The sequence below is a fragment of the Bos grunniens genome, chromosome 2 (genome assembly GCF_055505025.1).
Source record: "Bos grunniens cultivar Pamir isolate PY7600 chromosome 2, Bosgru_T2T1.0, whole genome shotgun sequence".
In the NCBI taxonomy this organism is placed as follows: Eukaryota; Metazoa; Chordata; class Mammalia; order Artiodactyla; family Bovidae; genus Bos; species Bos grunniens.
In genome coordinates, this window is record NC_141166.1 from 7,569,533 (window position 1) to 7,583,683 (window position 14,151).

At 48.9% G+C, this 14,151-nt stretch overlaps 1 protein-coding gene and 1 long non-coding RNA gene across 8 annotated transcripts in view; one reads left to right on the top strand and one right to left on the bottom strand.

The window, feature by feature from the left end:
- Window positions 1-14,151, bottom strand: part of TCEA3 (transcription elongation factor A3) — a 51,781-nt gene that overhangs the window by 26,873 nt on the left and 10,757 nt on the right. For all 7 annotated transcript variants that reach the window (XM_086328084.1, XM_086328104.1, XM_086328064.1 and 4 more), the window contains one exon: window positions 8,589-8,651. In XM_086328084.1, coding sequence (XP_086184210.1) covers window positions 8,589-8,651 — 63 coding nt within the window. The remainder of the gene's footprint in view (window positions 1-8,588; window positions 8,652-14,151) is intronic.
- On the top strand, window positions 321-1,839 carry LOC147377366 (uncharacterized). Its single transcript, XR_015137414.1, has 3 exons — window positions 321-419; window positions 512-640; window positions 1,422-1,839. It is a non-coding gene; the product is annotated as an uncharacterized LOC147377366 (long non-coding RNA).

Sequence of the window (14,151 nt, forward strand, 5' to 3'; positions counted from 1 at the left end):
AGCCTGCACGCAGCAACGAAGACCCAGCACACCCAAATAAATAAAATTTTAAAACCTGGGGTGACAAGATAATCCCATCGTTCAGTGTGAATTCTGCCATCCACCTCCTTGTCCCCCAATTCCTGCTATTTTGGACTGACCTTGACACAGGGGACTCTTGTCACCATAGATGCCCTTGGGCCACTGAGAGTTTTGTGTTCTCTGGAGCCTTGAGGTTCCTAAAGGTGTCTCAGGGCTGCCACAGAGTGGGGTGGTCTGAGGAGGGAAGGCTCTGTCCTCTTAAGGTTTATTTTATTTATTTATTTTTTGCCTTGCTGCAGAGTTTGCAGGATCTTAGTTCCCCAACCGGGGACTGAACTCAGACTCATGGCATTGGAAGTCCTGAATCCTAACCACCGGACGGCCGGGAAACTGCCAAGGTGTACATTTTGAATTCCCCCAAATTTTGTCCAAACGGATTCCCTAGTTTTATTATTTTTTTTTAAATTCAGTTTGAACTTCACCATTCTAGATTAATTCATCCTGGGTTTTGCCCAGCTCTGCCTCACAACTGGTGGCCTGGCAGCAGAGCACAGGACAGAGAAGCTGAGATCCAAGCGTCTTGTCCTAGAGTCAGATTCCAGCAGGAGTCAAGGTGCAGGTGAGCGAAGGCTGCTGCTGCTGCTGCTAAGTCGCTTCAGTTGTGTCCGACTCTGCACGACCCCATAGACGGCAGCCTACCAGGCTCCTCTGTCCATGGGATTTTCCAGGCAAGAGTACTGGAGTGGGGTGCCATTGCCTTCTCCGAGGGAAGGCTGGGAATCGGGTAAATTCGAGTCTAAGGGGCTGCCTGCGAACCAACACGAATCTTCCCGCACCCAGTCCTGGCCACTGGGCTCTCACCTGCATGACCACAGGAGACCCCAAGCTGCTCTCCCTGCCTCCCCTGACAATCTACAAAAACCCACAGCTGATGCCATCACTCCCCTGCTTCTGATTGTCTAACAGCTTCCAATCATTTCCAGCATAAAGTCAAACTCCTCACCATGGCCTCCTATCGTCCCCTCAACATCTGGCTGCGGCCTCCCCTACTGACTTAATCTCACACCTCACTCCCCCCACAGGTCACTGGAGCCCAACCCCCCTGCACTGCTGCTTTCTGTTTCTTAAGCGCACCCATCACTCCCACCACAGGGCTGGTCCCCCTCCTCCTGGAAGGCCCTTCCTCCTGCAGATTTTCTTATGATGGGTCCTTTCCTGCCAGGCAGGTCTCAGCTCCAACGTCACATCCTCAGGGAGGCCTTCCTGGACCATCCCAGCCAAGCCAACTCTCCTGCCCTGGAACTCTCTAGCACATGACCCAATTTCTTTCATCCACAGCACTTATCCAATCTGTAATTAACTTGTTTGTGTTTATAAACACTGTCTGCCTCCATCTCCAGATTACAGGTTCCAGAGAACCAGGACCCCATCTGCGGGCTCACCACTGTCTTCCAGCACCTGTGACAAGGCCCTAGGTAGACACCTGATGGATCTTTATCAAGTGAATGAACAGATGATGAATTGAGGGAGTGGGCCACAGAAATGAAAGGCACATCCAGGGGTCTAGACAGCGCTGACTTGGGCAGGGGATAGGTCCTCTTTGGAAAACCAGCTGCCCAACTGCTCTGGGATTAACAGAGGGCCCTTTGAGCCAGCATCTGTCAACTCCCACAGCCTGGACCAACCCATCTCCTACAGCTGGGACGGAGCCCAGATTCTTCCTGGTGTTGCCCCTCACGGACCTGTGTGCCCATCACCACATCCTCAGTGTCTAAGACTCATTGGTGGGGAACCAGGAAGGGAGGAGTCAACAGCATACTGCTTGGAAGGAGGCATAATAATGTTAATAAAAGTTGTCAGTTTTGGGGGTAGTGTATTTATGAAGAGCCCAGGCTTCAGAGGAGAAGGGGGCAACAGAGGATGAAACAGTCAGACAGCATCACTTCTACTGGATGATATGGTTAGACAAACTCAATGGACATGAATCTGAGCAAACTCCAGGAGAGAGTGAAGGACAGGGGAGCCTGGTATGCTGCCATCCATGTTCTTGCAAAGAGTCAGACGTGACTTAGTGACTGAACAACAACAGACTCCAGGGCCAGACTCGCAGATTCAACCTCCAATAACACCACTTTGTAGCCATTTGACCTTGGATGAGTTCCTTAACTTCCAGGTGCCTCAGTTTTCTCATATCTAAATAGAACAACAGTGCTCACCTTATAGAGTTGCTCAGAATATTAAAGCATCTAAGAGAATTCCAGCAACAGACTATTTGATAATACTTACACAGATGGCCACACTAATGTGAGCACTCTTACTAAGCGCTGTGCATCCACTGGGCACCCATTTGGTTTAGGGATGGTGCTAAGCATTTCATTACCTCATCTGAGTCTCACAGTGACCTTGTGGGGGTCATAGTTATCCCCATCTTACAGTTCAAGAGACTGAGGCTCAGAGAACTGAATTTATGTACTCAAGGTTATCCAACTGGCAAATGGGAGAGACAGACCACACATCTAGGTCTGTCTGCCTTCCAAATTCTTTTCAACACATCTCACTGTTCCTCTAAAAGGCAGAGAGCTTTCCAGAGTCCCCTTTCCTGGGCCAGGCTGGGCTGCCTGTTGCATTTCCCTCCTCACCTCCCTGGCAGGGCACTCCCAGCCTTGGTCGCTCCTCTTGGAGAGGAGCTGGCTGGCTGGCTGGCAAATCAGGCAGCCAGGCTCATTTGCTTTCAATGCACGTGAGTGGGAACTGTGCCAAACTGCAGAGAGGGCATCATGACGGGGGTGGAGGTGTTGGATTTGTCAACTGCTTCCTTCTGCTCCCCGGATGTACCAGGGCCAGCACCAGCATGTGGTCTGACATCACCAAGCTCTGAAAAAATCCTCACCAACCAGGTCTGAGCAGAGGCACCTGGAGGCCGGTCTTGCTGCTCCTGTGCGCCACCTCGAGGGCATTTCGGTTACTTGCACCACCAAGCCTGCCGAAACTGCTAGGGTGAAAACCGAAGGGCAGCTGGCAAAGTGCAACTTCTCTGTCGCAGGGGTGCCCTTGGCGGTCTGTCTCCTGGTACTCCTGCTACAGTTCCTCATACCGCCACACCTCTGCACGTGCCATTCCCTCCGCCTGGGATGCCCTCAACTGGCTGGTCTACCAGGCAATCCATCTTTCAGTTCTCAGCACAAATACTCTCTCTTCCCTGAACTCTCCTTTGACTTCTCCAGTCATGTTGAGACACTGTGTTATTATGCGTTAAGAGCTTCAAAAAACAAGCATTTTGGTGTCTCCTTGCTTAGCTTTGGAGGTCACAAACTGATGGGCTACACATGAGTTTTGTCTGAGCTACTGCATCTTAGGAAAATAGGAATATGTTGCTAACACATAAAACTGGGAATTTCTTAGGAAAATCTAGTTGGCCAGCTTTCCTTAAAAAATTGGAAGGGATGGCATGCTGGGTGTCATATCGATAAAGCAACCACCAGCTGGGGCTGGGTAGTGGGCGCCCCCTTCAGACCGGCAGGTATTCTCCACCAGTCACCCAGGTGTCCACATACCCTCGACCCCTGGAAGACGTTGAGTTTGTAAGGAGGTGCTCAACAAACGTGCTTGCTGGGAGACTTCCCTGGTGTTTCAGTGGCTAAGACGCCTCGCTCCCCATGCAGGGGGGCCCAGGTTCGATCCCAGGTCAGGGAACTAGATTTCACATGCAGAAACTAAAGATCCTGTATGCTGCAACAAAGATCAAAGACCCTGCATGCCACAACTAAGACCCAGTGCAGCTAAAAATAAAATATTTAACAAACAAAACCAAATGTGCTGACTTAATGGATGAATGCATGAATGAACAAATGAGCGAATGAATGGAAGACAAAGAAGGAATGGAGGTAAAGAGCGCAGGAAACAGTCTGAGTGGTGGGTAAAGTGAGTTTACAAGACTTGCTTCTCTCCCTCTGGGGTGCCCACCCCTAGTACTGAAGCAGCAGGAAATGGCACAGCTGTTGGAAGGACAAACATACTCTGCCTGACCAACCCTCGGAGAAAGAAGGCATTCTCGAGGGAGCCAAGAGACTTCCAGGCCACAGGGCAAAGTACGGAGAGGAGCCTGAAGGTATAAACCCTGACGCAAATGTCCAATGTGCTTCTTATAGCATCAAACCCAGAAATGGGTTACTGGCCAGCGTTTCATTTTTGGATGAGACAATCCTTCTTGATGCAGGGCTGTCCTTCACATTCCGGGACATCTAGCATCAGTGGCCGCTGCCTACTAAATGCCAGAAGCGCCCCTCCCTGCCCTCCCATTATTACATTGCAGTATAGACTGTGTCCCTCGGGCGAAAATCCATATGCTAAAGCCCTAACTCCCAGTGTGATAGTATTTGGCGGTGGGGCCTTTGGGACATTATTAGGTTTAGATGAGGTCAAGAGGGTGAAGTTCCATGATGGGATTAATGTCCTCGGAAGAATGAGAGAGACCACAGGGAATTCCCTGGTGATTAGGCCTTCTACTTCTACTGTAGGAGGCACAGGTTTACCCCTGGAAGGGAGAACTAAGATCCCACATGCCGCACAGCACAGCCAAAAAAAAAAAAAGGGAAGAGAGACCAGAGCATGAAATCTCCCTCTTTCTCTGTCTCTCTCAGTTCAGTCACGTGTAGACACAGTGAGAAGGCGGCTGTCTGCAAACCAGGAAGTTCAGTTCAGTTCAGTTGCTCAGTCGTGTCCAGCTCTCTGCGACCCCATGGACTGCAGCACGCCAGGCCTCCCTGTCCATCATCAACTCCCGGAGTTTGCTCAAATTCATGTCCATCGCATTGGTGATGCCATCCAACCATCTCATCCTCTGTCGTCCCCTTCTCCTCCTGCCTTCAATCTTTCCCAGCATCAGGGTCTTTTCCAATGAGTCTGTTCTTGGCATCAGGTGGCCAAAGTATTGGAGCTTCAGCTTTAGCATCAGTCCTTCCAATGAATATTCAGGACTGATTAGTTTAGAACCAAGAACTATGCCTCAATTCCGAGGCATCGCCTGTGGCAGACAATGCCAATCGATCACAGAACTCTCTTCTTCCCTGGTAGGATGTAGCCTCAGATTCGTGCTCCAAGCAGAGAGCCTCTACTCATCGGCTGGAGCTGGCACTCAGCTGCCACGGTGGGGATGCTCAGCACAGCTGCCCCATCAACATCCCAGGCCTGTTTGATCTTCATAAAACCTTAAATGACCTAATTTCTGTGCCCTTTTTTCTTTCCAATGTCAGTCTTACTGGTGCATGCGTGCTTAGTTACATCAGTCGTGTCCGACTCTCTGCAACCCCATGGACCATGGCCTGCCGGGCTCCTCTGTTCATGGGATTCTCCAGGCAAGAACACTGGAGTGGGTTGCCATTTCCTTCTCCAAATCTGATCTAGTCTTATTGGTACATTAGGCCTAAAAGATTGAGAGCAGGAGGAAAAGGGGATGACAGAGGATGAAATGGTTGGATGGCATCACTGACTCAATGGGCATGAGTTTGAGCAAACTCCGGGAGTTGGTGATGGACAGGGAGGCCTGGTATGCTGCAGTCCATGGGGTCGGAAAGAGTTGGACATGACTGAGCAACTAAACAACAAAAAAGCCCAAAAGAACTGGGCAGCTTCCAAACATACTCCCCTAGAAGTCAATACGCTTACCATTCCTTCCAGGCACCCGAGCATCCAATATGGCCCATGGATCCTAATCATTTGCCTTGATCCACCGTTAAGCCACTTCCTGGCCTGGCCTGCTCTCCCTTTGCTCTGGTTCTTCTGCTCTGACCTCTGACTTCCCTCCCGGGCCACAATGCACACTCCTCTATCCACAGTTTCTCCTTGCTGATCTCATCCAGGTTAGCGGCTTCAAGTGCGAGCTACATATTAACGACTAAAATTTGTATTTCCAGCCCAGGCTTTCTTCCTGAATTCCAGCGTGGTATAACCTACTGCATATTCAATTTCTTCACCTGAGTGGTTTGTACACCCCTAAATCCAACATATCCATATACCCAGGGTCTCCCACTTCTCCCCACCTCCACGCTGTCACTCTGATCCAAGCCACCCTCACATCTTCCCCGAATTATCGAAACAGCCTCCTGGCTGGTCTCTGCTTCTGTCTGTGGCCCTGACAACCTAACACAGCAGCAAGAGGGATTCTGATAAATTCACTCATAGAATCCCCACGCTCAGTACCCTCCAGGGGCTCCTTTTCACACCATCTTCCAACTCCCACCTTCACTTATTCACTCCAGACCCACTGGCCACCTCACCGCTCCCTGACCCTGCCAAGCACACTCCCACTTCAAGGCCTTCTGTTTGGAATGACCCCAGTGTCCTGCTAACTCCTCGTTTCTTTCATGTTTTTGCACACAGGTCATCTCTTCAATGAGGGCTCTCCTGACCACTGCAGTGACCACCCTTTCCAACCTGCCAATGCAGGCAGATATAAGAGATGTGGGTTCGATCCCCGGGTTGAGAAGATCCCCTGGAGAAGGGCATGGCAACCCACCCCAGTATTCTTGCCTGGAGAATTCCATGGACAGAGGAGCCTGGAGGGCTACAGTCCATGGGGTCGCAAAGAGTCGGATATGACTAAGCGATTAAACAACAATATTTACTTATCATATGTATTACCAGTTTCCCCCATTAGAATATGAGGCTTTCCTGATAGCTTAGTTGGTAAAGAATCTACCTGCAATGCAGGAGACCCTGGTTCAATTACTGGGTAGGGAAGATCCGCTGGAGAAGGGAAAGGCTATCCACTCCAGTATTCTGGCCTGGAGAATTCCACGGACTGTATAGTCCATGGGGTCACAAAGAGCTAGACACGACTGAATGCTAATAAAGTAATGCTCAAAATTCTCCAAGACAGGCTTCAGCAATAACGTGAACCATGAACTTCCTGATGTTCAAGCTGGTTTTAGAAAAGGCAGAGGAATCAGAGATCAAATTGCCAACATCCGCTGGATCATCGAAAAAGCAAGAGAGTTCCAGAAAAACATGTCAAAGCCTTTGACTGTGTAGATCACAATAAACTGTGGAAAATTCTGAAAGAGATGGGAATACTAGACCACCTGATCTGCCTCTTGAGAAATCTATATGCAGCTCAGGAAGCAACAGTTAGATCTGGACATGGAACAACAGACTGGTTCCAAATAGGAAAAGGAGTACATCAAGGCTGTACATTGTCACCCTGCTTATGTAACTTCTATGCAGAGTACATCATGAGAAACGCTGGACTGGAAGAAACACAAGCTGGGATCAAGATTTCCGGGAGAAATATCAATAACCTCAGATATGCAGATGACACCACCCTTATGGCAGAAAGTGAAGAGGAACTCAAAAGCCTCTTGATGAAAGGGAAAGTGGAGAGTGAAAAAGTTGGCTTAAAGCTCAACATTCAGAAAACGAAGATCATGGCATCCGGTCCCATCATTTCATGGGAAATAGATGGGGAAACAGTGGAAACAGTGGCAGACTTTATTTTTTTGGGCTCCAAAATCACTGCAGATGGTAACTGCAGCCATGAAATTAAAAGACGCTTACTCCTTGGAAGGAAAGTTATGACCAACCTAGATAGCATATTCAAAAGCAGAGACATTACTTTGCCAACAAAGGTCCGTCTAGTCAAGGCTATGGTTTTTCCTGTGGTCACGTATGGATGTGAGGGTTGGACTGTGAAGAAGGCTGAGTGCCGAAGAATTGATGCTTTTGAACTGTGGTGTTGGAGAAGACTCTTGAGAGTCCCTCAGACTGCAAGGAGATCCAACCAGTCCATTCTGAAGGAGATCAGCCCTGGGATTTCTTTGGAAGGAATGATGCTAAAGCTGAAACTCCAGTGCTTTGGCCACCTCATGCGAAGAGTTGACTCATTGGAAAAGACTCTGATGCTGGGGGGGATTGGGGGCAGGAGGAGAAGGGGACGACAGAGGGTGAGATGGCTGGATGGCATCACTGACTCGATGGACGTGAGTCTCAGTGAACTCTGGGAGTTGGTGATGGACAGGGAGGCCTGGTGTGCTGCGATTCATGGGGTCACAAAGAGTCGGACATGACTGAGTGACTGAACTGAACTGAGTGACTTTCACTTTCACCCATTAGAATAAAGGCCTCATACCCGCAAGGATTTTGTCTCTTTTGCTCACTGCTATATCCTTGGCACCTAGAATACTTCTTGGCACACAGTAGGCCCTCAATAAATATTTGATGAATGAGTGACATGATAATTCAAGGTTGATACCATTTCTGCCCCAAACCCAGAGGTCCCAATCCAGGTACCGGCTCTCAAGACCTGTTTCATTGGGTTCAACTTGACTTTGAGGATGTTCCCCAGACAGCAATGGGATAACAGTGATTGGTCAGGCACCCCAGTGAAGGAACCATGCCTCTGATTCAGAGGCCTCCCCCGCCACCCTTATTGTGTGGGTCCTAGGAATTGGAGTCAGTGCAACATAGGAAGCTTCCTCCTTTTCCCTGCCTCGGGATTCCTCCAGTAAGACAGAGAGACACACGCACACGCTGAACAGGACTTTTGGGGTGCAGAGGTCCACGGCTGCCTTTACCTTTCCATCGACGGTCTTTTTGGAGAGGAGGTGGCTGATGACTTGGAGTCCACAGAGTCTCTCCTGAAAGGAAGAGAAAGTGGAGATGAGATGCTTTGGTCAGTGAGCATCAGTGCTGGCCTAGAGAAATCCGAGTCTGGGGAGGAAGCATCCTAGAGCCAGGAGTGCTGGGCTGGGGATGACCAAGTCCACCTGGACCCCAGCTGCCTGGCAGGGGGAGCCCCAGGAGGTACTGGCTGGTCCCCTTCACCTACCCACCATCAAATGAGGTAAGAGGAGGGAAGGAGACCAAGATCTGCCAAGCACCAAATACGTGTCGGATGTGGCCCATGTGTTACGTCGTGTGTTACTAATTATAATAACTAATTCTCAGCAGGCCCTTCCTCCTAGCTGTCAGGCAGGCCTTAGCTATCTGGAACCGATGGACTGAACTCCTTGGATGATCACTTCTCATGAGGAGTAGGAATAAATCAGCCGCAGCCTCCCTTGTGGCACCTTAAGAGGAGGGGAGAAGGAGGTGGGCCTCAGAGCTGCAAGAACTGGGTTTAAAATGGAAGTGAGAAAGGAGGGTGCAAACTTAGATGCATACTGGGTCTGAGGCCAGGCAAGAGGACTAATGCCTAGCAGAGGAGAAGACGAAAAGGAAATACATCCAAATGCTGAGTGACTGAAGTCACTCAGTCATGTCCGACTCTTGGCAACCCCGTGGACTGTAGCCTATCAGGCTGCTCTGTCCATGGGATTCTCCAGGCAAGAATACTGGAGTGGGTTGCCATTTCCTTCTCCATTTTTGAAGGTTGCTCAGTCGTGTCCGACTCTTTGCGACCCCATGGACTATACAGTCCATGGAATTCTCCAGGCCCAAATACTGGAGTGGGCAGCTTTTCCCTTCTCCAGGGGATCTTCTCAACCCAGGGATCAAACCCTGGTCTCCCGCATTGAGGGTGGATTCTTTACCAGCTGAGCCACAAGGAAGCCCAAGAATACTTGATCAGGTAGCCTATCCCTTCTCCAGGGGATCTTCCCAACCCAGGAATCGAACCAGGGTCTCCTGCATTGCAGGCAGATTCTTTACCAACTGAGCTATGAGGGAAGCCCATAACCAAATGCTGCTGCTAAGTTACTTCAGTCGTGTCCAACTCTGTGCGACCCCATAGACGGCAGCCCAAACGCTAGCCGTAGTTATATCGGGGTGATGGGATTAGAAGTGAAAAATTCCCCCCCGCCCCATTCTACGAAATACATGTAGCTACATTCTTTTTAGGGCTTCCCATGGTGGCACAGTGGTAAAGAATCCATGTGCCAATGCAGGAGATGCAAGAGACGCGGGTAAGAAGCCTGGGTCAGGAAGATCCTCTGGAGTAGGACATAGCAAGCCACTGCGGTATTCTTGCCTGGAAAATTCCATGGGCAGAGGAGCCTGGGTGGGCTACAGTCCATGGCCTCAAAAAGAGTCAGACACGACCGAGCACACTTCTACACATCCTTTTTACTGTATAGAATGTATTTTCCCCTTTCATAGTTTTTGTCACATTAATCTGCTTGTGAATTGTAACTCCTGTTCCCCATGTCACTTACCCAGCTCTCTCTCTCTTTCCCCTTTAAATCATTTATTTATTTTCGGCTGCCTAGGGTCTTCGCTGCTGCACTTGGGCTTCCTCTAGATGCAATGAGCAGGGGCTACCCTCGAATTGTGGTGCTCGGGCTTCTCACGGCAGTGGCTTCTCTTATCAGCAAGCACAGGCTCTAGGGCTGCGGGATCTGTAGTTGTGGTGCATGGATGGGCATGTGGGATCTTCCTGGACCAGGGATCACACCCATGCCCCCTGCACTGGCAGGCAGACTCTCAACCAGTGGATCACCAGGGAAGTCCCCAGTTCTCCTTTTTAATTCCAGTGTAGGTGTCACCATCTAACAGACCACATAATTTGCTTACTTATTTTATGCTTTGTCCAAGCGACCTACCAGGTAAATATCACAAGAGCAGAATATGGTGGGCTTTGTTCCCCGTGGTGGACGCTGTCTATGCCGAGTCCCCATCATCCCTTGGGCACTCCTCCCAAATGCACTGGGACCCAAGGACTTCCTTCTCCAAGATCCCCTGGGGCTCTGCCTGTGCCAGCCAGCGCCAGCAGGCTGATGGGCAGAAATCGCAGGAGAGTTAACAACCCCAGGAGCAGCCCTCAACCAAACAAGTGGGAATAGATGGGCAAGTACTTCAGCTTCCTCAGCCCTCTAGTGGATTGACTGAAGTGTGTCCTCCACCATCTCCAGCAAGATTTAACCCCTGGCTTCCCTTGTAGCTCAGATGGTAAAGAATCTGCCTACAATGCAGGAGACCTGGGTTCGATTCTTGGATTGGGGAGATCCCCTGGAGAAGGAAATGGCCACCCATTCCAGTATGCTTGCCTGGAGAATCCCATGGACAGAGGTAGCTGGCAGACTACAGTCCATGGGGTCACAAGAGTCACGACTTAGTGATTCAACCACCACCACTCAGGGCAGTAACCTGCTCAGGAACACACCCTGTGCCGGTTCCCCTCCCTTACCTGTCTCATTTCCTCTCTCCTCTGTCTGCATTTCCTGAAATCACTTCTCAAATAAACCTCTTGCACTTAAATCCATATCTCAGGGTTTGCTTCTGGGAAGCCCAATCTAATATATTCAACTCAACTGACTTCTCCTACGTGAACAGAACAGTGCCTGCACAGAGTAGGTGCTCTATAAATATTTGTTGCTGAAGGCTGTGAAGTCAAACAGTAAAGAAATGCTTTTTTAAAAATGTGGAAAAAGAAACCTCCCCAGAGATAAGATCATTTACGTTTAAGATCCTTCCCTCTGCATCTTTTTCTCATGCATACAAACATACATGACATTTACACTCTAAAAAGGGAGGCAGTGACATGCTTCCCAGGTGGCGCAGTGGTAAAGAATCCACCTGCCAATGCAGGAGACATGGTTTCGAGCCCTGGGTCAGGCAGATCCTCTGGAGAAGGAAATGACAACCCACCCTTGTATTCTTGCCTGGACAGAAGAGTCTAGAGGGCTACAGTCCATGGGACTGCAAAGACTTGGACATGGCCGAGCAGTGGAGCGGTGCACAGAGCACAGGACGGTGACGTGAGCTGAAGTCCCAGCCCTGCCCCTGGGCAGGTCATCTTCTTTGAGCATCAGCTCCCTCATCTGTCCAATGCTGGGAAAAGGACCTGTGTTTGTGGGCTGGCTAGAAGGAAGACTCTAGATCATTAACGTCCCTACTTCAGTTCCCACCATGAAGAACTCCTCAGTGCTCCCTAATCCTAGGTATCTGATTTCTTCTTTTCCAGATAACAATAAGGCTCCTGCATGGATTTCCAGCTCCCATCTCATTCTCCACGTGGCCTGGGGGACAGCAGGTGAGAAAGTTTCAGGTGCCAGCTCTTAACGATCCTGTGGACCTCTGCCCCAGCTTAAACACAGGGGGAGGCAGCAGAGAGGGAGGGGGCAGAGACCTTCCTCTGCATGTCCCCTCCAGTCCCACACTGGGCCCTGGGAGCTCCTCTGTGGGGTCCCCCCTGACTGCCCCACGGGGATGGACAGGTGCAGGCAGAGCTGGGAGCTGAGATTCTTGCAGTGGGAGAAAGGAAGGGAGACATGGGTCTCTCCTCTCCCTGGGACTCCCCATTTTCTGGCCTTTCCTCAATGCTTTTTAGAACAAACCAGAAAAATTCTGCCATTTTTGAGAAGGATCATTATGAAAACTATTCAGGAACATGAAAAAAATGCCTAGAATACATTAGGAAGATAAATAAACAGGGATGTAATTGTCCCTTGTGTCTACAGGAACGGTAAAATTATGTAAGTAGATCAGGACTGGAAGGGAAGAGGAAGAAAATACAAGCTGTTTCCTTTTTCAGAAGCGGCACACTGTGGAGAAATATTTTTAATTCTTATTTTAAATTTTAGTAATGTGGTTACAGTGTTTATATAATAATGTGGTTATAGTGTTTATATATGATAATAGTCAATTAAGAAAATTTAAAAGAAAGGAATTTCACCAACGGAACCGAAATAGGACCCCTGCCCACTGGATTCTCCCAGCAAGGTAGGGGGACAACCACCCCACTCTCTGCTCAGCCACGGAGACAACTTCATCTCATAGCTCCAGCTGTGAAAAGTGAGCTGGCATCAACAATTAAACACCCCAGGATGCTGTTAAATGTAAAATGCTGGTTATAAAACAGTATTATAGTGTGATTCTAATTTTCTAAGAAAATATAACTCTCTCTCTCTATATATATATACACACACACATATGTTCTTAAAAAGATGAGAAAGATATACATCAAGATGTTAACAGTGATCATTTCTGTTATTTTCTTCTTGTGTTTGACTTTCTAAACTTTTTACTCTAAATGTGACTCACTGTTGGAAAAAATATATGATGTGAAAAGGCTGCTAAATAGTATATGCAGTTTAATTCCATTTTATTAATACAATAAGTATTTCAAGGGTAGATGCACAGGAAAAAGCCTAGAAGGCTATAAACATATACACACATATAGGGAAAGGCAACCCACTCCAGTACCCTTGCCTGGAAAATCCCATGAACAGAGAAGCCTGGGAGGCTGCAGTCCATGGGGTCACAAAAAGTCGGACACGACTGAGCGACTTCACTTATCACTTACTTACAGTTATACACATTTTAGGGCTTCCCAGGTGGCTCAGTGATAAAGAATCTGCCTGCTAATGCAGGAGATGTGGGTTTTGGGAAGATCCCCTGAAGGAAATGGCAACCCATCCAGTATTCCTGCCTGGAGAATTCCATGGACTGAGAAGACTGGTGGGCTTCAGTCCATGGGGGTTGTGAAGAGGGGACACGACTGAGGGACTGAGCTCTGCATATAAACTTTATATATAATGAGATAATGACATTCATTTTTCAGGTCACAACAGTGAATCTCAGAGTCTAAGGATGTAAGTCATTAAGTTCAGCCTAGAAATTCGCTTTCTGCTTTCCAACTGTCTCCTCGCCCACACCTGTCATCTCAGTAGGCCTTTAAAGGAAATCCCTTTGCTGATCATTAGGCGGGATTTGGGGACAGAGCTAAAGGAAACACCCATGCCCAAGCTACCATATGTACCCAGATGTCTATACTCCCTATTCCACAGACTAGTCCCATATCCCATTTGCTCTCCTCACCCAACACTTCAGCCTCTAGTCTTCAACTGTATGTCACAAGATCCTGGTCCTTCATTTATTTGCCAAGGTACTTAGAACCAAACTTCCCTGGTAGCTCAGACAGTGAAGAATCTGTCTGCAATGAAGGAGACCCAAATTCAATCCCTGGGTTGGGAAGATTCCCCTGGAGAAGGGAATGATGACCCACTCCAGTATTCTTACCTGGAGAATTCCATGGACAGAGGAGCCTGGTGGGCTACAGTCCATGGGGTCACAAAGAGTCGGACACAACTGAGCAACTAACACTTTCACTTTCAGAACCAAACAGGTGCTCCAGACATGGCTAGACCAGCCAGAGCACGAATTTTCCACAGGGGATTGTGTTGGTACAGCTGGGCCTGG